General features: G+C 37.9%; 1 protein-coding gene across 6 annotated transcripts in view; it reads right to left on the reverse strand.

Moving 5' to 3' along the window:
• The window catches only part of BDP1 (BDP1 general transcription factor IIIB subunit), a 52,348-nt gene that overhangs the window by 21,389 nt on the left and 8,319 nt on the right, over positions 1 to 22,640 (reverse strand). For 4 of the 6 annotated variants that reach the window (XM_030258471.4, XM_072922550.1, XM_030258469.4 and 1 more), the window contains exons 6-25: positions 22,501 to 22,634; positions 21,432 to 21,526; positions 20,822 to 20,876; positions 20,037 to 20,180; positions 18,234 to 18,518; positions 17,745 to 17,919; positions 16,575 to 16,731; positions 14,042 to 14,118; positions 12,521 to 12,665; positions 12,294 to 12,370; positions 11,563 to 11,722; positions 11,069 to 11,151; positions 9,646 to 9,877; positions 8,433 to 8,614; positions 7,553 to 7,769; positions 6,811 to 6,998; positions 6,079 to 6,247; positions 4,577 to 4,692; positions 3,691 to 3,913; positions 2,975 to 3,162 (exon numbers count right to left, since the gene is read on the reverse strand). In XM_030258471.4, the coding sequence (XP_030114331.1) occupies positions 2,975 to 3,162; positions 3,691 to 3,913; positions 4,577 to 4,692; positions 6,079 to 6,247; positions 6,811 to 6,998; positions 7,553 to 7,769; positions 8,433 to 8,614; positions 9,646 to 9,877; positions 11,069 to 11,151; positions 11,563 to 11,722; positions 12,294 to 12,370; positions 12,521 to 12,665; positions 14,042 to 14,118; positions 16,575 to 16,731; positions 17,745 to 17,919; positions 18,234 to 18,518; positions 20,037 to 20,180; positions 20,822 to 20,876; positions 21,432 to 21,526; positions 22,501 to 22,634 (3,102 nt within the window). The remainder of the gene's footprint in view (positions 1 to 2,974; positions 3,163 to 3,690; positions 3,914 to 4,576; positions 4,693 to 6,078; positions 6,248 to 6,810; positions 6,999 to 7,552; positions 7,770 to 8,432; positions 8,615 to 9,645; positions 9,878 to 11,068; positions 11,152 to 11,562; positions 11,723 to 12,293; positions 12,371 to 12,520; positions 12,666 to 14,041; positions 14,119 to 16,574; positions 16,732 to 17,744; positions 17,920 to 18,233; positions 18,519 to 20,036; positions 20,181 to 20,821; positions 20,877 to 21,431; positions 21,527 to 22,500; positions 22,635 to 22,640) is intronic. The other 2 variants (XM_072922552.1, XM_030258470.4) reach the window with 1 other exon arrangement.

The raw sequence follows: 22,640 nt of genomic DNA on the forward strand, positions 1-22,640 counted from the left end.
AAACACTGCGTAAGGGAGATAAATTGTCCGCAGCAGCAGACCTTCCTGATTCGTCTTGGGAAAGATTTTAGGAAAAAAAAAGAACAGTAGGTCAGATAGATTGGAAAGTGTCAGCTATACCAACACAGATCTCCAAAATTAAGCAGCCATAGGTACATTGTATTCACTAATTCCAGTGCTCAAGGTTCTACTGCTTTTAAAAAGGATACAATTCTTACATCTGTTCAGATCAGTAAGACAGAAATCTTGGCCTTCTAAACTCATGGCTTGAGAAAAAGGGACTAAGAGTAATCCAGAAGAATACAATATAGTCAGCCTCATCTCAGTCCCTAGGAAAGTAATGGAACAACTAAATCTGGAAATTACTTCCAACCTCACTTGAAGAAGACAGCATGGATTTGTAACTGGAAAGTTATGCATAATCAGCTTGGTAACATCTTTCAATAAAATGACTGGCTTGATAAATTAAAGGAGAGCAGTAAAGATTGTCTGCCTGGACTCCAGTAAGACTTGTAGCACTGTTGAACCCTGTCTTTTCTAACATGCCGATAAGTGAGCTGATGAAGTATAGACTAAAAGTACACTAAAAACTGACAGAGTTGTCAGGTTCTGAGATTTGTGATCAGTGTCACAAAGTCCAGCTGGAAATCAACAACCAACACTGCCCCATGGATTAATACTGTCTCAACTTCTGTCCAGTACCTCCACAAATGATCTGGATGATGGAGCAGAGTGTAACCTTGCCAAGTTTACAGATTAGGCAGATCTAGAAGGAATTGCCTCCTAAGGACAGAGACACCCAAAAGTTATACTGGCCTCCAGAGGGACCTGGAGAGGCTGGAGAAGTGGGCTGACGGGAACCTCAGGAAGTTCAGCATGGATGATGCATAGAGATGCAAAGTCCTGCACCAAGGGAGGAACAGCCCCAGGCAACAGCGCATGCTGCAAGCCACCCAGCTGGAAAGCAGCTTTGCAGAAAAGAACCCGGCTGTCCTGGTGGTCTCTGAGTTGAACATGAACCAGGAAAGTGCTGTGGCTGCACAAACAGCGAACGGTGACCTGGGCTGCAGCAGGAGAATTGTTGCCAGCAGGCCAGGGGAGGTGAACCTTGCCCCTTGTTCAGCGCTGGTGAAGCCACACCTGGAAGACTGACCAGTTCTGGGTTCCTTGGTTGGAGAGACCTGGACACACTGGAGACAGCCCCCCTGAAAGGGTCACACGGATGGTAAAGGGCAGGAAGCATCTCTCCTAAGACAAAAAGCTGAAGGAGCAGGAACTGTTCAACCTGGAGAGAAGGCTCAGGGGGAGCCTTCTCTGAAGGATCTGAAGAGATTCCTCTTCAACAGTTCCACAAAAACCCAAGGGGAGGGTGCAAACAGGACAGAGCCAGGCTCTTTCCAGGGGTGCCCAGTGACAGGACAAGAGACAATGGGCAAACAGTGCAAGACAGAAGGTTCCTTCTGAGCAGCAGGAAAATCCTTTTTCACTGTGTGGATTACCAAGCACTGGCACAGGCTGCCCAGAGAGACGGTGGAGCTGTGGAGTCTCTGTCCTTGGCAAGATTGAGAAGCTGTCTGGACACAGTATTGGGCAACCAGCTCCAGGCACCTTGACTGGGGGGCTGGACCAGAAGACTTCTAGGAGATCCTTCCACCCTCAACCATTCTGTGAGTCTGTGAAAGTCCACCGTCATAGAAGACAAGAAGATTGTCAAGTAAGGCCCTTGTCTTTTTAGCACAGAGACTCTGGGACATGATTTGAACATAATTTATGGAAGAAATTTTAGAGAGTTTTAGGGACAGATACAAACTAGAAGTTAATTGCAGAGTACAGCAAAATTGTAAAATAAATTGATTTGGGGCTGCTCTGTGTAAGTTAAGACTGAGAAAAAGGTAGCTTATAGCATAACCCACAAGTAAGTGGCACTATCTGCCTCATGCTGCATACATTACAAGCACCATCATAGGAAGTTCATCTACTAGAAAGAAAAAAATGAAGAGACTCAGGATATATATACAGAAACACAAAATGAGCTTGCTGTCTTCTTGCCAGCTCTCAATTGTAAGGAGTGCAAATAGCACTGGCTCAGTCTTTGGTCCACATTCATAGTTCACTGTACCCCAAGAATTTATTAGTGAGAAATTCAGACAGCTAAAGCCTGATTACTTACTTCTGCTCTCACCCATTAAATACCTTCTAAAAAGGAAAACAACATTGGGAAAAAAACCCCTAATCCTGTTAATAACTGTTCTATTACTTAAGAAAGCCACCTAGTGACTTTCACAGCATATAGTAGATAACAACTAGTACAGATCAAAACCTGTGCTTCCAAAAGCAAGTGCTGTATAAAAACAACTGGACAAATACACAAAATTTTTAAAGTGCTGTCATGGCTTCACAACAGCTGACAAGTAAGTGCCATGCAGTCAGTCTCCAAACTCCAGGGAGGAGGAGAATTGGAAAGAAAAGGTAAACCTTGTGGGTTCAGATATGAACAGTTTAATAATCATAACAAAGCAAAATATAAAATAACAAAAAAGAGAGGCAGACACACAGACAGAGGGGAATAAAATGCAAGGTAACAAGTGATGCACAACTGCTCACTGCTTGCTGACTGACACCCAGCCCATCTCCAAGCAGTGTTCAGCCCCTGGCCAGGTCCCTCCAATTTATGGAGTGAGCATGATGTTCCACAGTACAGAATATCCTTTTGGCCAGTTCACATCAGCTGTTCTGGCTGTGCTCCCTCTCAGCAGCTTATGCAACTCCTCACTGGCAGACCGTAAGACACTGAAAAGTCCTCAACTCAGGGTAAGCACTGCTCAACAACAATTAAATGTCAATGTGTTATCAATGTTATTCTCTTTTTGAATCCAAAATGCACTGCTGGACCACCTACTAAGAAGAAAATAAACTCTACCCCAGTTGAAACAAAAATGAGAGATTTTTTTACTTTGAAAACAGGTAACTTTACCTTTCTGTGGTATCCTGAATGCTTCCTAAAGCATCTGTAGATAGACACTCTTCTTGCTCTCTTTTGCTGTTGTAATTTGGTGATTTTTTAGAAGAACAAAGTGATCCTGATGTCATGGTTCTTGAATTTGTATCTAGATTGTCATTCTTGGCCAAATTTCTCACAAGCAACAATGCCTCCATGTCATCCTGGAGAAAAAACCCCAACAATATTAACAAAGTATACAGAAATATTTTATTTATTATTATAACAAAATATATCATCTGTAAAATAAAGTATTGCAAATTATGATCAAGTTGTTAGCCTCAGATGAAACTTCATTTAAAAACTACTAAGTAGTTTATGGCACCATCACTGCTCCTTGTTCCTCTAGGAAGGCATTTAGCTAATAAAAAAAGATACTAAAAGCAAAAGTCCTTCATGAGAAACAACCAAGGAGCTCAGGAGAAACCCAGCAACAGAAATACAGCATGCAGGTAACTATTCATATCTCATGAATATGACTGAAATGTCAAAATTGAAGTGAAGTCTTTTTATGTCTTATAGATGTGTCCCTAGCAGGATTTTGGAAAACCCTGTAATAGCATGCAAATACTGAACAAGAATTCTTACTGGGCTGAAATAAATAAATGAATTTGCAACAGCTTATTTAGATGCCTTAAAAAAGTTACTTTGGAACCAAGCATCAGTAGGTGTAGTCAGAAATAGAATCTCACTTTTGAGGAGAGAAGGTTTTCAGATTCTTCTGCCAAAGGCAGATGCTCTCCTTGATTCATTCCTTCTTCATCTGGGGCAGTAAGTTTTTGTACTACTGGAAATCCTTTTTTGCTGAATGTTCTTTCCAGGTTTAGTCTAGCTCTTGGAGACTCAATCCTTACGGGCTTTCCTGATTTCAGAGCACTCAGCTTGTCTTCTTGGGAGGTAAATTTTTCAGTACTACTGAATTTAAAGCAAACAAACAAATCAGAAAAGAAACACTTGACTTTGGCTGGGAGAGAAAAAAAGCACTTCTGCACTTTAGCACTTACATAAGAGACTAACAGACCGCTTTGTTTAAGATTAATAAAATTATATTTTCAAATACATTTCTCATTTATGCTCAAACTTGAAGCAGAAATAACAAAATGTCTTTTTCAAGGCATTTTTAGCATAAAAACCCAGTTGTGTTGTTAACCACACCAACAGCAAAGTATCAGCAATCTAACACACACTTAAGATCTTATATTAACAACAGTGGTAGTAAAATAGAAGAGCACATGGATGGATGAATGAAAGTCAAGTCTCTGACATACTGCAAAATTTGCTTGTTACATATCTTACATATGTGATTGCTACTTAAGCAAATACAGACCAAGTAATAAAACATCTTGGTCAAGAAGACCTGTGAGCTCATACAGATCAGGTATGTACCATATAAACAATGACAGAGTGCAGCGAAAAAAAATGTGCTCTCAAAACACTGGAGGAAGCTGTTAGTAGCCACTGAAAATGAAATACTGTAGCAAGACAAAAGACAAGGAACAAAAGAATTTACATTTGCAAAGACGTCTCATGCATAAACAAAAACTTTTCAAATGCTATTTTGCTAAACTCAAACCTCACCTGCTTTGTTCAGACAATAAAGTTTCAGAAATAGAGAGCACCTGAGGCATCTCTTGCTGTTCCTGTTCCTCTTTGCTCAATACACCTGCTTCACACAATACAGCTTCATTTTCACTCTTTAATTTACCGTAAAAGAAGCATGAAGAAGAAAAAAAGTACGTAAGCCTCCAAAACAAACGTATATTTAATAGACAAAAATAGAAACTATGCTATTTTCCCAATTGGAATAAAGGTAAGAATCATGTTACAATTCAATTTAAATGCCAAAATGAACAGAAGTTTTCATACTCCTGGGATACCCAGAGTTAAGTTCTTAAATACTATGTGTACCTGAGCGTTATGGGAAACAGCAGTCTATTTAGTGTTCAATCATTTCCTGAATATATGAAGCACTGTGGAAACAAGATACTTCAGCAAAAGGAAAACCTTTGAAAACTGGACACTGCAGAGGGCAGCACAGACAAACCCAAGTCACAATAACATAACCTCAAGATCCAGACGGCCTACTAAGCTTTACATCTCTATTTGCCACACTAGTTCCACAAAGAAGCCCCGCAAACATATCCTTCACCACTTCAGGCCTGTGACAGCTTGACTAGTAAAGAGGAGCATCGGACCTGCTCTGGTTGTACAGATTTGTCCAGTAAGGAACATGTGCATGTGCATGGTTCACAGGCCACAGGTGTAAAGCAGGCAAAACCGAACCACAAGGAACTATCTTGACTAGGGGTGGGTGAGTCAACTGTGGCACTGACAGGAGATGAGAGACAAATGCAGGACACAACTACTTCTCAAGAACAAAACCAGCTATAACCACTCCAAAACATCAGTCACTCTTGCAAAGTTTAGCTGTATTCCAAATTTAAGACAAGTCTACGCAGATATCCCTATATCCATGACATGGTTCATGTGTAACCCACAAAACAGTTATAGAAAACACATCACACTGTAAATGGTTGCCCAGGATTTCCAAGTCTCTCACAAGTCCCTAGTAAAGTGTTTGTGGGGATACACATTGTCATTTACTTGTACGAACAGAGGAGTATCGGGTACTGTAGTGATGAAGCCAGTTAAAGCTTATAAAATTTTAAAAAACCCTTTTTTTTCATAAAAATAGCTGTCCTCTGCCATCACTTGAGATATTATACTAGATTGCTCAACACAGACTTGATTAATCCAAAAGGAAAGATGAAATGAGGAAAAAAAAGGTAATCCTTATGCATTTTTATTCTAGAGTTTGCATAAATGTGCATAATTTTTTCCTATCCTGCAACTCAATCAAAAGCAGATCCTTTATAAAAAAAAAATACTTCAAGCTGTAGACCTCACTGATATCATACCAAAAATACCTCAGCTTACTAGGGTTTGGGAAATTTTTAAAATTTAATATATTGTCTCAGCTTCAGGCAATGCAACTTCAATGTTTTCATTTCACTTAATAAAAGTGAACATGCACTTCATACCAACTTTCACAGCAAAGTCTTACTCTTATTAAGGCTTACCATGACAGTATTGTCAAACTCATCTCTTTGCTGTGCTTCAGGCTTTTTCTTGTTCTCATTTTCTGATAACTCCTGCTTTCCAATAGTTCTTACCAAGTTTGGCTTGTACCTCTTGTTCTGTGCCAGCTGAATAAGTGCAAGAGGTGCATACTGACGTTCTTCTTGAGCACTGTTTGTGTCATCAGTGCAAAGTTAGGAGAGAAAAAATAATCCAAAACTTAGTACAAACGCATATTACAAATACAAACACAGGTGCATTAGTATTACATGCAAAAAACACTGAGTTTTGACAAGAAATCTTGTGAACTAAAAGTTCAGCTGAGTTTAAATTATAAACAACAATTTGTTCCAGCAAAAAATTTGAAGCACTGGTCTTCTAAATACTTCCAACAATAGAATTAACTAACTCACTGAAGGTATTAACTTACCGATTACTTGTTGCTATAAAACCAAAGCAATTTTAACATGGTTTCTCTGATAAGCAAACTTACATGAAATGAATCCAGTCTTTCAGATGATGAGACTGTTATAAAATGAATGCTCATTAATGGCATACTTAGCATAGAAGCCACTGAAATTGTAGTATCACTGGTGTTAAACTATGAGAATGGAAATTTTGTGCAGTATTTTCATTAGACTATGTTTGCCAGAAGGCAATCCACTGGCACAATGATTTCCTAGCAAAATTCTTTCATTGTTATAGTCGAGGATCAGAAGTAGATAAGCCCTTACACTGCAATAGTGGCAGAAATGTCATCCTGGCTAATTTCAGGTAGGCAGAACTCCAGTTCACCATCCTCTGGTCTTGAAAATGTTTTTGGGGACTTAAAACATGGCCTCTCAGAAACCTGTTGAGAGCAAAGTGACTTCTCTTTTTCCAAGGATTCTAGTGCATTTAGGACTTCACATTTTCCCACTTTCTGAAAAATGGAAACACAAGAACCAGAAAAACTGGTTATAATTAAAACCTAATATAAACTGGTTATATAAAAACCTAATAAACCAAAAGGAGACTTTATGATGTCTATGAAGTTTGGTACTCACCACTCTCTGAAAAACTCAGAGATGTTTTTTGCACTCCTACAAACGCCACTGTAACTGCTCACTAATGATTTCCCAATCTTTCAAAGACAAATATACACTTTTTTATTTTAGACAAAAAAGCCTGAAATCTGTGCCATCTTCTATTAATACCTTTTCTTTCTTCCTTGTCATCTCTATAATGCCACTTTGGGTCAAAAAGACATCTTGACACGTAACAAGAGATTCATCATATCGTCATCTTCATCAAGTGAGTCATCTTCTCCTCACTTTTTACCAAGTGAAAAGTACACAAATTTTAAAGTAGAAAATTAAAGCTTTTGAAAAAATAGTTTTAAAAAGTTAACTTTGTATTTTTTTAAATCATCAGTACTTCCATTTCACAAAACCAAAAGCTCAAATATAACTAAAGGAAAAAAACCAAAAGCCTTACATCTGTGTCAGGGAGGATGATGCTACATTCACTATCACACTCTTTCAAAATTTCTTCCTTGTTGGTAACTTTCTGTGATGCACTTTTACTATTGACATCCAAAACTTTCTTTCTACTGGTTGTTCTTAAATTTAGCTTTGGTCTCTGGAATTGCATCCTCAGTGGCAAAGCTGATGATACAACAGTTTTCTCCTCTTTCTTTTGAGGATGAGATTCCCTGAAAGCAAAAGAACAATCAAAGGCATGGGACAATATGGCATACATGTATACAGCTCTCAGACCAACAGCAACACTAATGACAAGAAAAAGATCCAATAAAAACACAGTGATCATCACTAAAGGCCTCTGTATCTTATAAATAGGTAAGCAAAGAAGTTAACTGCCACTTCCACTTCAGACTTGGAAGACAAGGTGAGACATTTTACTGTTATACATACATTTTACAAACACCTTCCTCTAATAGTGTTTAAAGCTACCCAGAAGACTTACAGAGTATCTGTGGTTGACCATTTTTTTAAGAGGCACTGTAATAGGAAACCAGACCCTGTACTCAAAGATCTATACAAGCACACTAGGATGCACTGTGTAGACCAACACGGAGAAGACAATCACAGGGACTGAACATTAGAAAAGTGCATTTTTTTGAAAATTAGGCCAACAGTCCAAAGATCAAATTAACATCCATCAGCATATCAACTTAATGCTTTCAAGCTCTTGGGGTTTTGTTACTTGAAGTCTAGTATTGTCTTGATTAAATATGTCTTTTTATATATATACAACTTGTTTGTAATGTTGCAGTTAAATGTAATATGGTATAATATCTAGTGATACTGATAGCTTTAAACCATCCCTTCTCTCAACTGAAGTGAAATAATCTTACCCTGTACTATAATCTGAAACTTGTCTGGAGACATCTGACAGTCTCTTTTCACTTTCATTGCTTTCTGCTTCTGAGGACTTCTCTTGGAAACACTGTCTTGTATTTGAGTTCATCTCAGAATCTGCAGAAACATCGTCTAACATCACACTGGATGGCTGAGTGCCTTCATGAACTGTTAAATCCTAAAATGAATAAAAATTCCACTCCGTTAAGATGAAATACTCAATCTCTCTTCTAGGAGAACAAGAGAAATATGAGAAAGTTTAAATATTTTCTACAGAAATACTAAGATTTCTCTTGCTTCTTGTCATCCAACTACTCTTTTAAGTGGTTAATCTTCCGAGGCATTTTTTCTTTGCATTTCTCTTTTCAGATCTGGTATTACAATACAACCAAGTCAGATATATTCCATTTCCATGTAGGCTGGTTTTGACTAGGGCAGAGTTATCTTTCTTCACAGTGTTAAGTACGGGGCTGTGGTTTGGGTTTATGCTGCACACAGGGTTGATAATGCAGACACGTTTTAATTATTGCTGAGCAGGGCTTACACAGAGCCAAAGCCTTTTCTGCTTTTCATATTGCCAAGCGGGAGAGGAAGTTGGGGGGACATGGAAGGATGGGAGGGGACACAGTCAGGACAGGTAACCCAAACTGACCAAAGGGATATTCCACGTCCTTCTGAGGTGAAAGACAACTCAATATACCAAGTGAGGGAAACAGCTTTTGTCTTCCCACTACGTGTGATGAAGCCCATCTCTCCTGGAGGTGACTGAACACCTGCCTGTTCATGGGAAGTAGTAGAAGAATTTCTGGTTATGTTCTGCACGTGAGTGTAGCTTCTGCTTTCCCTACTAAACCTTACTCAGGGTTATCCAGCACTCAGGGATTTATCTCAGCTCCTGTTTTCCAGCTTTTACCCTCCAGTTCTGTCTCCAGTACTGCTGGTGGAGCAGTGAGCAAGTGAGACGGTACTTGGTTGCTCACTGCACTTAAACCTAACACTATGGAAAACAGCACCCAAGTGCAAAAATTTTATGACTACAAATTTTGTTTATTCTGAAATAATAAATAAAGCAAGCAAAGCCTATCCCTACAAATTATGTAGTATGTACTTAGGTCTACATAGGTATGTACCTATGTACCTAGGTCTACCAAGGCTTCCATTAAGGACCCAACAAAACAGCGTGCAAAAGCAGTTGCTCAAGAAACTTACACTTTTCAGGCAGGGATCATTGTTTTCATCTCCATGGTGTGTGATACTTTTTTCTGCTTCTTCAACTTCAGTTGTCTCCTCTTCAGGATCTTTTTCATCCATCAGTTCTTTTTGCCTTGCAACAGTTCTTCCTAGATTTGGTTTTGGTCTCTGTATTTTACCTATTTTTAGAGGCGTTTGATTCAACATAATCTGTTTGCTATCTTCTTTTAAACCAGCTGTTTCATTAGACCTGGAAAAACATATATGATCCCTGAAGCACACATCACATCTGAAAGTGGGAGGAGACTTGGAGAACAGATGCTTTTTTCCCCTTTTCTTTTAAATAGTTATTAACATACACTTACCTAAAATGTATTACTAGCTTCCTGAAAGAATAAAATTGGAAGTGTATCTACTAGGGACTGAGAGTTTAAACTTGTTTGCCCTGGTATTTTCCTCTTCCCAATGGTGACAGGATATCACACCAGAGAGACCTTTTTCTGATCCATAATGGACCTCTTTGTATGCCTATATAATCTAGAGGCAGATGGACCTAATTTAATAAAGAGTTTAAAAATATGCAAATATTAAGAATTTTTCTTTAGTTAATTCATAAAATATATAAATAAGTTTTTTATCTTACTAATGTAAAAATATCAGTAGTGCATTACTAGAACAGTCAGATTCTTCTACAACTTTTTACACTGAGCATCAAGTCACAGAGCAGGTTAATGAAAGAAATAACGGAAAATGTTTTTCTGGCAGATTACCACACCCAGTTTATCTCCATCGGTCCTCTTCAACTATCTTACTTTAAAAGACAAGCTTGAAGTTTTGGATTTTTATTTCTGATCTTGGCTTAGCTTGGACTGGGGATTTTTTTTTTTTTCGGTGGAGGAGTGTTTGGGGGAAAGTTGACTTTTTTCAGTTTTTATCTTTTACAATCTCTTCTATAAAACATATTATTCCTTTTACACTACAGCTGCCACTTCACTGAAGAAAAATGCAACACTTAATAAATTACGTGCATTACAATCCCCACATACTGAATTTTTTCCTTCCTCTTATTTGACACCTAACAAACACTTAACTACACTTTAAGAACACTTACTCCTATTTAAATACTCAACCACTGAAATGGATGCATTTTAGTATTAAAAATGAGTAGCTAAGGCTTGTTTTAGTTTTTGAGGGACTAAATTTTCATCTTTTTCACATTTACCATGACTAACTTATAATTTAAGAGCACAACTTTAAAAATGAAAATGCTTTATGTATGTTTATAAATTAATAAAGATTCCTATTTTGTCCTCAATTTCTGTAGTTCAGAAGTTTCTTCAAAAACATCTATAATTACCACACTACAAAATACTACCGGAAGTGACAAGAATGGTAAATTGCAGGACAGCAGTGCTTATCTTCTTATTTTTCTCATACTTACTGTGACATTGTCTCCATGACTTTGTCATCTTTTTCTGCAGTATCTTCACTGGTATCATCAGATCTATTACCTTGGTCATTATTCTAAATAAAAACAGAATATTATAACATGAACTGTCTTATCTTATTCATAAAGTTCAGCATCACCTAACTGACCAAGTAACTGTTCATAAGAGGAGACAAAATAGATTGCTTATGACACACAAACAATTACAGGACAAATTTCGTAGTCAGAGAGGGGCAGTAAAAACTACAGCAAGCACCTGAAGTTGTATTTGCGGCAGGACATGAAAGACTATTGGTATCTACTGTATGTGTAACAACCTCTCACCATAGCTGAGGCTACTAAGCAATACCACACTACCACTGAAAGCAGGTTAAGTAAGTGGCTAATTCCTGTTCATACTCAGGAGCAAAAAAAGTAAAGAAAAAAAGATAACATTACTGTTCTATCCAGTAGCTTATTGTTTTCAGTTACGTTACTATATTAAATACCTTCTCAGTTTCCTCCTTAGGCTGTAGATGGGATATTTTATCATTTCCTTCATCTTTTTCAGGCTCTTCTTTCCTTCCAGATGCTCTTGTAATGTTAGGTTTAAATCTGTGTCGATATCCTCTAACTATTGTGTTTGTAATTGCAGTTTTTTCAGGTTCTCTGCACAAAGGATCCACAATAGTATCATTTACGCCATAATATTTAAGCCTATCAATACCATACTGTCTTGCACAGATTTCTTTACTTGAATTTTATTGTCTTCAGAAAGATTTGCCCAAACTTATGCAAGTTCCTTCACATAAGAAACAAGCTTTATTTAGTCTTACAATGCATGAAAACTCAATTTATCTATATATTAAAAAGAAATTAATTTGTCACACGGGTGAGGAATTTAACTAGATTGCATATCACAGCTGCTTCTCCAAGCACCAGAAGCAGAGTCATTACCTGATAACTGAGACTGGCAGGAAAGCAAAGCCATAGTTATCACTCTCCCCCTCTCAAATTACAGGCATTGTTGGTACTCCAATGCTTTCATCAATTTTCCAGAAAATAAGTATATACCGACTACCTTAATACCACCTCATCCAAAAAATGCTAAAGTCAGTTTTGAAATTTACATTAAAGCTTCACAATTATTGCTATCTTTATCAATGAGAACTATATGGAATAAATGAACAGTTACAGTCAGTTCATCCCAGGAGACTGGAAAAGTGATCTCAATACTTACTGAGATGCAGTATCCAAATCCCTGTTATCCACTTCTGTGACTTCATTTTTGTTTCTTCTACTCTCTTCTTCAGAACACTGAAATTGAGGCAAGGAATATTACTCTTTGACAAGCGTGCAGGTATCACAGTAGCAGTTCCCAAAATGTTATTTCTGTCACTGGCCCACATTGAGCAAAATAGATACAGCATCAAGAACAACATACTAAGTAACATTCCTCTGTCTGACCTTTTCACCTGCATTTGCAAGGGTTGGAGAAGTAGTTCTGGCTCCTGTTTTGTCTTGTGTTGCTGTCTCCGTCCTTCCAGATGATCTTACTAAATTGGGTTTAGGTCTTTGCAAACGCCTTCTATCTGCTGACTTTTCAGTCTTCCTTAAGATATAAAGAAAGGTGGTATACATTATTACCAAAGAGAAACTTAAAGTCTTATATGCCTTACGATGTACTTCAAGAGCATCATAGACTGCATGGGTCAAGACATTGCATGCAGAAAGACAATAAACAGAAAAAAAACCCCACTGCATCTTTCTGATATTAAAAGACATGCTACAAAGTTATGAAAAGAGCATCAAATAAACCTTAAGTTGCTGGCTTTCAGTGGAATATACTTCAAAATACTTTAAGGAAATATTTCCTGCTGTTAAATAAATAGCAATATTTTTTTTCTCCTTGGGATTCACAATACATGTCAGTGTGATTAATTTTATATAGAAACAATATAAATCTGCCCTATATACAATGTTTTGCATCTGCCTCTCCTATCCCCCCATCCCCTTTCAAAACTATCTCAGTCATGGAAAACCAAACTTTTTTCAAATACCTTGTCCTATTGCCAGCATCTACATCTTACTGAAGAATGGGGTACATACATCACTCTCTTTGTCTTTAGCCACTGCAATGGCTTGTCCTGGGATTCACAAATTTACACAGCCCTACATCTTATCAATAATCTTCAGATTGGGAACTACTACCTTTTCTTATATTCTCCCTAGAACAGGACAAATAAAGCTTTGACAGTCTTTATCATAGGAGTGAGCTGCCCTTCAGAAAGGGGAAGATAGAAGTATGAAAACCGACTCAGCATTAACTAGTACCCCATCTCTAAATCACCTTTAGAAAACTGTATCATGAAATAAGAAGTTGATGATCATGCAAAAATGGAAACCTTAGGCACAGACTACTTCAAATATGATTTCTCAGTATAAGAAAAAGTCACCAAAATTAACTTCATAAAGGAGTACAGATAAGACAGAGACATTTTGGAGTATTTTCCATCTTAGAAGCTTCCACCAACTTATGAAGAGGAAGTTTCCAAATAGGAAAGAAGAAATACACCATATACATGATGTGTACAGCTAATAAACTCTGATGGACAAATATGAATGTCGATGAATTCAGTGAGGCCCTTCTATTAAAAAAAACAAAAATTTAATTCCACAGCCAAGCTTTACCCACAACGTGGCAGAATTTCATCATTCTCTTGCTCTTGCTGGCTGTAGAAAGGCTAGGGCTTTTTTCTTGAAGTTTAGCTAAGTCTTTCTCCCTGTTCCTATCTACCATTTAGATCTTAGCTAATGCACTGCTATTGAGTAATCAAAATTTCTACCAAAAAGCTTCACTGAATATGGAAAACAAGTAATCACGATCTCCTGACTGGTTCAACCTGCTATGGTCAATTGGAATTATATTCAAATTGAGTAGCTACAAGTTTAGTTCAAGTGCCACTGCAAAGTAAAAATTCTACTTACATGATTTCAGAGTATGAACCACATTCTGATGCACTCTGCTTTCCATCTATTTCTTGTGAGTGAGCTGTATCTTCAGTCTGAGGGAGAAATGTTGTAGAAAAGAAACAATAAACTTAGATGATCTTCTACTGTAATGTAACAAAAAACAGAAACATGATTGCCGCTGTGGTTGAGAATGGAAGGCTCTGCTAGAGGTCCTCCAGTCCAATCCCCCTGATCAAGTGTAGTGGGTCAACCTGGGTCAGATGCCAGGTACCCACCAAAACTGCTCACTCACTCCTCTCTGCAGCTGGACTGACAAGAGAAAATTTAAGGCAGGGTTCACGGCTGGAGATAAGGATCAGGAGAGAGATCACTCACTAAATACCATCAGAGGCAAAACAGGCTCAACTTAGAAATACAAAAATGAATTTATTACAAACAAAATCAGAGCATGATAATGAGAAGTAAAAGAATACCTTCCCCCCACCCCTCCCTCCTTCTAGCTCTACCCTCTACCCCAGCAGTGCAATAAAACAGAGAACAGGGGTTATGGTCTGTTCATCATCTGAGGTTGCTCCCACTGCCCAGGGAGAGAGTTGCTCTCCTACTGCACCTGGGCGTCCCTCCCATGGGAGACAGTTCTCCATGAGCTTTTGACATGGCTCCATCTCATTGGCACCAGTCCCCCTCAGACTGCTGTGGCGTGGGTCACTCTTCCATGGGGCGCAGTCCTCCAAGGACAGGCTGCTCCAGCCTGGGGGCAGGGCCCCTCTCTCCACAGTCACAGCCTCCTCCAGGCATCCACCTGCTCCAGTATGCTCCATGGGGTGCAGAGAGATTTCTGCATCCCTGTGAATCCCCAGGGGCTGCAGGGGCACAGCTGCTTCACAATGGGCTGCACCACGGGCTGCAAGGGAATTTCAACTCCAGTGCTTGGAGCAGCTCCCGCCCCTCCTTCTTCACTGACCTGGATGTCTGCAGTTGTTTTTCTCACATGTTCTCTCTCTGCTCTTCTCTGGTTGCAATTACAGCTCTGCAATCTGTTTTTGTTTTCAATAAATATGTTATCACAGAGGTGTTACCATCATTTCTAATTGGCCCAGGCCTGGCCAGTGGCATGTCCATCTTTGGAGTCAGGAATTGGCTCTGCTGGGTATGGACGAAGCTTCCAGCAGCTTCTCACAGAAGTCCCCTCTCTAGCCTGTTGTTACCAAAACCAGGCCATGCAAAACCAATACATCAAGGTGCTTGGAGCTGGTTGCCCAATACTGTGTCCAGACAGCTTCTCAATCTTGCCAAGGACAGAGACTCCACAGCTCCACCATCTCTCTGGGCAGCCTGTGCCAGTGCTTGGTAATCCACACAGTGAAAAAGGATTTTCCTGCTGCTCAGAAGGAACCTTCTGTCTTGCACTGTTTGCCCATTGTCTCTTGTCCTGTCACTGGGCACCCCTGGAAAGAGCCTGGCTCTGTCCTGTTTGCACCCTCCCCTTGGGTTTTTGTGGAACTGTTGAAGAGGAATCTCTTCAGATCCTTCAGAGAAGGCTCCCCCTGAGCCTTCTCTCCAGGTTGAACAGTTCCTGCTCCTTCAGCTTTTTGTCTTAGGAGAGATGCTTCCTGCCCTTTACCATCCGTGTGACCCTTTCAGGGGGGCTGTCTCCAGTGTGTCCAGGTCTCTCCAACCAAGGAACCCAGAACTGGTCAGTCTTCCAGGTGTGGCTTCACCAGCGCTGAACAAGGGGCAAGGTTCACCTCCCCTGGCCTGCTGGCAACAATTCTCCTGCTGCAGCCCAGGTCACCGTTCGCTGTTTGTGCAGCCACAGCACTTTCCTGGTTCATGTTCAACTCAGAGACCACCAGGACAGCCGGGTTCTTTTCTGCAAAGCTGCTTTCCAGCTGGGTGGCTTGCAGCATGCGCTGTTGCCTGGGGCTGTTCCTCCCTTGGTGCAGGACTTTGCATCTCTATGCATCATCCATGCTGAACTTCCTGAGGTTCCCGTCAGCCCACTTCTCCAGCCTCTCCAGGTCCCTCTGGAGGCCAGTATAACTTTTGGGTGTCTCTGTCCTTAGGAGGCAATTCCTTCTAGATCTGCCTAATCTGTAAACTTGGCAAGGTTACACTCTGCTCCATCATCCAGATCATTCATGGAGCAGCACAAACAGCCCAATGTGTGTTTCATTCAAATCAGTTTCCAACATCACACCAGTAAGCATATGCCAGCAAAATCATGCTCCAAGGCCTAGCTATTCATCTCATATTGCAGTCATTCACTTTTGAACAATTAAACTGTTCAGCTGTTTAAACTGCCTATGAGGTAAGTCAGGCATGCACAGTATACTCTCTGAATACATTAAGGTTAATGGACTGCCCATTAAGCCCACAAGAAATTACAGTATTCCAATTTTGTTGATTTTCTTAGGCCTGTTGGTTGTTTTCCTCTTGATGGTTGAAAACATCACAAAAACAATCAAAAAATGGCTTTGATTTACAAACCACTTTTAAGGATCAAGGGCAAGATCTTGAGACAAACTACATTAAAAAATAGTGATACCTTTGATTCTGTAGTTTCTACACATTCTGTTTCCTTGCTTCTAATATTTGAAACTGGTAACTCTGAAATGTGGCTTTCCCTTGATGTATCATCTCTAATATCTCTGCTTCCCAATTTAGCAGGTTCTGCTTCTAGTGCATAATTGTTATCTTCAAGGCTGAAATAAATGAAAGCATAGAGGAATATTAGTGTACTTGTAGAAAAAAAATATTTCTGCTTACAGACAGAGAAAGTTGCACAGAAAAACAACGCAATTTTGACACTAAATAACTAACCACATATCTTGAAATTTTAGTAATATTTGCAGACTATGAACTTTAAAACAACTTTTGTACTGCAATTATAAGATGATGTAAAAATATCAACTGATTAGTCTAGACTGATTGCTTTTCAGAAAATAAACAGAAACAACTGCATGCCAACATTTTTTTCCTCTTTCCTAACAACCTAGGTTGAGTCCAAAGGCAAATAACTGTCCCTTCATATACTTCTAATGAACTACTAAAGAAAATGGAAGTTTATGGGAATATGTATAAAATAACAATCAATTACAATGCAGCTAAATACAACAAGTTAACACACAAAATTCTGAAGCAACACTCACAGTATCATAACGACTTATTCAATTTACCACTTTCACATATAATGAGTTTAATAAACGTATTATATGTGAAAGTAGTAAATTGAATTGAAAATTCACTTTCTTTCTAGTAAAAGTGAAAATGCCGAAAACTGAACCCAAAAGCTTGGCTGTCACCCAAATTCTGCATAAATACAATCTAAGCATCATTCCTTTTCCACAAGAATTAATTTTATTACAGATAGACATTCCAAGCATATAGTAACTCAACTCAGCAGCATTATCAACCAGTGCTTAAAGAGAAATATTAGACTATAGGATAAACAATGGTCTTCCTAAACACTCTTAAAATATGAAATAACTTTTGGAAATTACTTTAGTTATAATGTACATTAATTTTGCAATAACGGTCCACTAGGGCAGAGCATATTTTGAGTATATAAATCATAAACAGCTTACTAAATCTCAAAACAGATCTCAGAAACCACATTCTATGGCAGTTAAATGGTGGTAATCATGAATAAATAAAACCAATATTAAAACTTAAAGCTTTTTTTTGTTTTGCCTAAGCTTTCCATTATAAACATTACCTGCAAAAATTGAAACCACCTTCTCTCTCCATTTGGTTATTCAGTGGTGAGCAGGACTCTGATCTCTCTTCCTCTGTAACAGCACTCTGATTTTGCTTTCCTTCAACAGCACAATCCACTTCATTTTCACAGGTAGTATCACCATCACTGCTTGCATCATGTATCACTTTTTTCCCTGATAATTAATATGAAAGAAATCAGTTTGGACATTCTGGGAAACATCTTAGAATTCCAGTAATGAAATCCTAGCAACAGTGAAGAAGAGTTAAGAAAAGGTATAAGTATGAAGACTTAAGAGAACTACTCTCATCTAAAACAAAGTATGTTTAGATTTAGAATGAAAGCTGATTTTAAAACACATTGTTCTACAACCCCCTACAAGGCAGATCAGCACTATAAATCAAAGACAAAATTTGACTTTAAAGTTTACAATGACTTGCTATAGAATTTCTATTTGAACATTTGAAAGTGAGCATTTTTGCCTCTTACTTTTATTAGAGGACTTTCCTTCTTCAGCAGTTTTTGAAGGAACAGGCAGTTCTTCTGAAATATTCTCCACTTCCTGTTCAAGATCATCTTTACTCTTCCTCTTTCTCTTCTTTTTTGCTAATGCTGGCTCTAATGCAACCTCTTCTTCTGCCTGTTCAGAAATGCCCAAAGATTCCTCATTTTCTTTCTCAGCTGTCACACCATCTGCTTCTGTTTCTGCATCAGAAATTTCAGCTTCCTGAAGTTCATCTTGATCATTAGCAGCTTCTGTGCTGGCAGCTTTTGCTATTGAGACAATATGGTTTCTTGGTCAATAGACTGGTGGAGTACTAGCAGCCACCAACAGCAAAGCCATTTACTAAAACCATTTGTGCACTCATGTATCACTGCCAATACACTGCCAGGTGTATGAGCAGGACTGGAAAACATCAGTCATTGACTTGCCAGAAAGGTCTCAGCATTTAATACAAACCGCATTTTGTACAGGGCGCAACACTTCACCAGGGGAAAGTCAATATTGGATGTAAAGTCATAAATGCTATTGTCCCCGTGCCTTTTTGCAGCCATATTTGAATTCAGGGAAAAAAGACATTGCTACTCCTATAAAGAATTTTTTTGTGTCTGCAGAAATAAGTGATGATGGTTACAGAATGTACACCATACAAAAGCAATTTTTCATTAAGAATTGTGTAACATTCTAGTTTACATAAGGAAGCTGAAATATTATCTAGCTAATAATTAACAAGTTATTTTCTGGGTTTAATGAATTACTACAATTTTCCTCCCCCTATTTTAAGGACATTTTGTTTTGATCTTTGATTTAACCACCAATAATCTTTCCTTTCCTTTTTCATCTTAAATGAACTCATTTCTCTGTAATTAAGAACTCTAAAATGCAAGAGAAGTAGAAAAGCATACTCATATTGCTTTATGCATGACATACATTTAATCTACCACTGAAGTGTAGAAACAAGACCTCTACATGGTTTTAAGTCCTAATAGATGGGATATTTTACTTAATCACATCGAAAACCAAAGGTATAGAAAAGCAGCAACTACTTCAATTTTAAGAGATCTTGCTTTCTAGCTAGCATCCCCTTTAAAAAGATATTCATTTGTTTGTTTCACAATATCACTTACGAAAGGATAGGTCCTTGTGGAACAAAAAAGTGAACAACACTACAGAATCAGCAAGAAATGTATGAAACGGTATAACTGCTTTTAATTAAAGCACATCTGTCAAAGCTCCTTTCCCAGGTACTGAGGTAGTAAAACACAGTGCTGATCGACAATAATTAAACATAATCTTTATTTTGAACAGACCAGAAAGACCAAACCACTTTTACATGATTCTCTGAAAATAACCATACAGCTCAGAGTCAGGTAATTAAACTACTACCAAAGGAGAAACAAAACTCTTAAAAGAAGAGTATTTTAAATGCAAGAAAACTTTCAATGCAGAAGAGTTTGCCAGAATTATGATTTTGGCCCAAAAATTCTACAAGTGAATTCATTAGCAACTCATGGAGATGCTTACCAACCGGTAAATTAGAATATTAGCATTTCAGATTGTGGAAGAGCATCATTTTCACCATGGTATCATGTTTCTGCTCTGTTACTAATTATTACCATCCTGTACCTCAGTAAACTACATCTGAAAAAGTTCCACTATGAAGCTAACATCTTCTTGTCTTGTCTACAACAGGGAAGGAAAATGTGATGCCCTATGTGATTATTCCTCTGCTAGCAACACATTACTGACCACTGTGTTGTAATGCCATCTTAAGCTCTCTTTTAAAATACCTTTTGACTTCTTCTGTGGCCTTGGAGACTTTTTTTCTTTTGGCTTCTGGCTTTTAACAGTCTTTTGCTTCCTCTTTCCCTCATCTGCTAAGACCTTCTCAAGCAGCTGGGCAAAGAATTCAAAATCAAAGGGTCGTTTTTCTTCTATCAGATTAAAGCAAAGAAATGGAACAGATTTCAAAGTTGATTCATTTTTTCAAGTTTCATCTTTGTAAAATAATCAGTGATACATGACATAATATTAAAAAGCAAAGGTCATATGCATTTAAACAGAGAGTACTTGAAAGTATTTTCTATATCACTTGAGCAGGGTAGTTTGGTTTTAAAAAACAAGTTATAAAACTAAGTAGTTCAGAAAATTTAAGGACTGAAAAATACATAAACTATACCATAATATCAAACAATGTATGAACATACTGCTGTAGGACATATGCACCTCATTCAACTAACAAAGAAAAGTCTTTAAGGAGTCTCAAAGCAGCTTGTAACAAATAACTGTGCTAGAAATTCCCATGAATAAGAAGAATTATCTTCAACTGAATATACAGAAGAAAGTTTATATTAATCTCATTTAGCAAACATCCACAAAAGATAGAAAACAAACCTAAAGATCGTTGTTGTGAACTATGCTTATTATGAAAACCTAAGATTCCACAGCTTCTGGATTCATCTATGAGCATAAACTTTCTTCTAAATAATTCAAACTAGGCAAAGCACAGAAATTACCATGACAATAGATAGCTACCATTTAATGACGAATTCTAGGGTAGGGAATATTTACTTACTGAAAGCTTTGTCTATTCTCCATCCATTAGCTTTTTCCTCACGTTTGAACTTGTTCTAAAAGCAAATGCACAGTTGTGTTCTTCAATTATCAAGAAATGCAACAATACAAAATGGCAGCTCAAGCTAAGTCTTCAGTGCAACAAACCAACTAAAGTTGTTGAAATTCAAATGCATATCCACAGAACACATTTGTATCTAATTTTTAAATATAAAATCTGTTACCATACGTTTTTTATTATTTTCTACACCTCTTTCTGACTTTGAATTCTCAGCAAAGGTTTGAAGTATCAAAAACTTTCCCAGCCATGTAAACAAAAAGCACAGAAGTCCCTCACCAAACAGCCATTTAGGCTTATCAGCATTCTATAACCAAACAAAGTGTGTTTAAGGATGTTACATTTACTAGATACATTCATTGAAATTCAACCAGCATTTTAATGTTTCAGATACTTTCAACCTCTTGAAACAGGTATCAGAAAACAAGAACTACTGTGGAGAAAATCTGCACCAAAATTATCAACACTAGCAGAGGAAGCACAGGAATGCAAATAAGAAAAAGAAAAGTAAAACCAGATGTTTAATTTCTTTATTGAGTGCTTTAATTTTTACCTTAATTTCTGCTCTGGCTCTGTGAGGAAATAGCTGCCCAATCAAGGAGAAGTCTGTTCCTACCATACTGATAGCTAAAAAGAACATGTCTGTTTCTAGAAGGAAAAAGAAAGACAAAATTACACACACTTAAATATTTACTAAACCATCCTTCTTGTTATCAGAAATATAAACAACTTGCAAACTTAATGTCACTTGATCAGTAACTCTGAGGTTCTCTACTGCAGCTGCGTCCAGGTGAGTATGTATAGAGCATGTTTGTTTTTACCTATGTCATTCTAATAACATCTGTTGAATGAACTATGAACAGAAAGAGTTGTCTCAACTATTAGAAAACTGCAGAATGTGAAATATGCTTTCTAAAGCTAGTAAATCAAAGCTAACCAACCCCAAATTGTCCATGTCCATTTTAATTATGGACACAAGCACAAACAGAAATTGGAAAAACATCATGTAAATCTACCATCTCCATTATTACCAGGAATAGAGTGCATTTCAGACCACCGTGAATTCTGAAGCTAATTTTTCCATCTATAGTGGTAAAAAGTAATTTCCAATCAAGAAAATCTTGCATGGTGTTGTAAACCTAGAGATAACAGTCAATTCACAGCAGGGGTAATGAAGAGCCCAACCCACCCACTCATAAGAACACAGTTGTCCACTTGCACTGAAATCAGTCCACACAGAAACACCTGATACAATTTATTCTTGCCCATGCTGGAAAAACCTAGTTAAGTACTATATAGCACTCAAATATCTGTAAACCAGAATCCAAAATTATGCTCTTGGTAAAGAACACTAGCATTGCTTCAGCATCTAAACATCCATGGCAGGAAAAAAGCACAGGTAACCTGCGCATTAAAAGGCACTGGATTTTTTTAAAATGCCAGTTTTCACAGTAAATAGCACAGCTGTGCCTGTTGTAAGAGTGTGGAGAGTTGAGATTACATGAGATGACACATAAGTAGATCTATTTACTCCAATGGAGATGAAAACTGTCAAGTATGCAGCATAGATGAAAACTGTAACTTTTCAGCGGACTCAAAGCTTGAAATCAAAACATATTCACCTTTATTTGACCATGGTTTTGTGTAAAAACTTTTCCTGAAGCTAGAATATGTAGTTGTAGAGCCACGCTCAAAGATGGGATCATTTTCTTCAACAACACATGGACCTTTTGTTCTTAAAACTTCTACAGTTAAGCTGGGA

This window comes from Taeniopygia guttata, chromosome Z (genome assembly GCF_048771995.1).
Source record: "Taeniopygia guttata chromosome Z, bTaeGut7.mat, whole genome shotgun sequence".
Taxonomy (NCBI): Eukaryota; Metazoa; Chordata; class Aves; order Passeriformes; family Estrildidae; genus Taeniopygia; species Taeniopygia guttata.